We start from the raw sequence: 1,927 nt of genomic DNA, 5'->3' as shown, positions 1-1,927 counted from the left end.
AAACTGCCAACCGGCAAAGTTTGATGGGAACTTAGTTTGCGATCTCTCGTCACTCTTAATTGTAAGTAAACTCAACTTGACCCACATTCGGTCAATCAAAACAACATTTGAATAGTAAAAGAGGAATACAAATACAAAGGACCTTCAGTACATGATACAAAAAACAGGCAAAACTTAATCAGTTTGTCTTAACCTTCTTGAACTAGTGTAATTCTTGATAATTTCATTTTTTGTAGTGGTTAAGTAATCAGTTAATAATTAGGCATTTTATCTTAAAATGGAAAAATAAATTCTAAACATGTTGAAGATCCCTTAGAGATTTAAGTTTTAGTTTGTTTTATTTTTAGTTCGTTTTATTTACCTCATTACACATACAATTTTTAAGCACCACACACATTTTTTGATTTGAAGACATGGCTTTGGAGGCCATTTGCGGTATGAATCGAAAGCCCTATATGCGACGCTTTGATGACTTGCAATCGGATTGGCAAAAACAGCAAATTCGAGAGGCCACCAGTAATTTTGAGAATCCCTATAGACTGATGGCTCCACCCTATGAAGAGGTAAACAGCAATACCTAATAATAATAAAAGTCCTTTTAAAACCAATATCTTTCTATGCAGCCAGCGGAAAATCTGCCAAAGATCCTGGCTCATTGTGAAGTTAAAATGGAGTTTGATCATGGCACCACCACTTTGGGTTTCAAGTACCAAGGAGGAGTGATTTTGTGCGCGGATTCGAGAGCCACATCTGGCCAATACATTGGTTCCCAGACGATGAAGAAAATAGTGGAGTTGAACGACTATATGTTGGGAACTTTGGCAGGTGGAGCTGCCGATTGTGTCTACTGGGATCGAGTTTTGGCCAAGGAGTGCAGGTTGCACAGACTTCGTTATAGGAAACGCATGACTGTGGATACTGCTGCCCGGATTATTTGCAACATCTCCACGGAGTACAAAGGCATGGGTCTGGTGATGGGAATGATGTTGGCTGGTTTCGACGACGAGGGTCCCAAATTAATTTACGTGGATTCGGAAGGCATGAGGTCACATGGGAAAGTCTTCTCAGTTGGCAGTGGTTCTCCTTATGCCCTCGGGGTCTTGGACACCGGATACCGTCATAATCTCACCGATCAGGAAGCCTATGATTTGGCCAGACGAGCGATTTACCATGCCACCAGTAAGGATGCTTATTCAGGAGGTATCGTTCGTCTTTACCACATTAATTCGGAGGGTTGGAAAAATATATCTAATACTGATTGTGCCGATCTGCATGATTTGTATTGTGAAGCGGATAACAAGAATTGTCCCCATAATGGCGAAGAAACTAATAAGGACATGCCCAGCACAAGTGGATGGACGAAGAGATACATTACCGATGACAATGTACAGACAAAGCTAGCAGCGGTATAAAAATTGCAACAATAAAAGTTTAAATTATGTAGAAGTCATAACTCATTCGGATATATCAAATTTTGTATAAGTAATATTGTATAAGAAACCTTTTGCGATTGGAATATTTATTCAAAATATGTATTAAATATTTATACGTATCATGAAAAAGTTTTAATAAGAGTTATAATTATTCCATTTATTCTAATCCTCTTCACTTGTAAAATAAAAGTTTTCCCCGCTTATATAAAAAAAAACAAAACTATGTTATTTTTTTATAACATTCTGAGCACATTGCTCCTATCTACAAATTTCTCCACACCCTAAACTCCTCATCCTTCCTTCACTGCTGGAAATATACGAGCAACTTTCGCTCGCCAAACGAACTTATTCTATAAATCAAAATAATAACTTCTAAGCTCCGAATGACTTCCCCTAAATGGGCGTGCCGCACACAAAATACGGCCAACGAAATGTTCTGCGAAATATTCTACGAAATGTTGCATTCTGTGTCTTTGGGTTGTCATCAACAAATG

At 38.2% G+C, this 1,927-nt stretch overlaps 1 protein-coding gene across 1 annotated transcript; it reads left to right on the top strand.

The window, feature by feature from the left end:
• Positions 1–342: 342 nt before the first annotated feature.
• Positions 343–1,562, top strand: LOC108096550 (proteasome subunit beta type-5). Its single transcript, XM_017198239.2, has 2 exons — positions 343–563; positions 624–1,562. The coding sequence occupies exons 1-2, from the start codon at positions 414–416 to the stop codon at positions 1,410–1,412; spliced, it is 939 nt and encodes a 312-aa protein (XP_017053728.1). The 5' UTR covers positions 343–413; the 3' UTR covers positions 1,413–1,562.
• The last annotated feature ends 365 nt before the right edge of the window (positions 1,563–1,927 follow it).

This window comes from Drosophila ficusphila, unplaced genomic scaffold, assembly GCF_018152265.1.
Source record: "Drosophila ficusphila isolate 14025-0441.05 unplaced genomic scaffold, ASM1815226v1 contig_414, whole genome shotgun sequence".
Lineage (NCBI taxonomy): Eukaryota > Metazoa > Arthropoda > Insecta > Diptera > Drosophilidae > Drosophila > Drosophila ficusphila.
The sequence above is the reverse complement of the archived record's forward strand: the minus strand, read 5'-3'. Positions and strand labels throughout refer to the sequence as shown.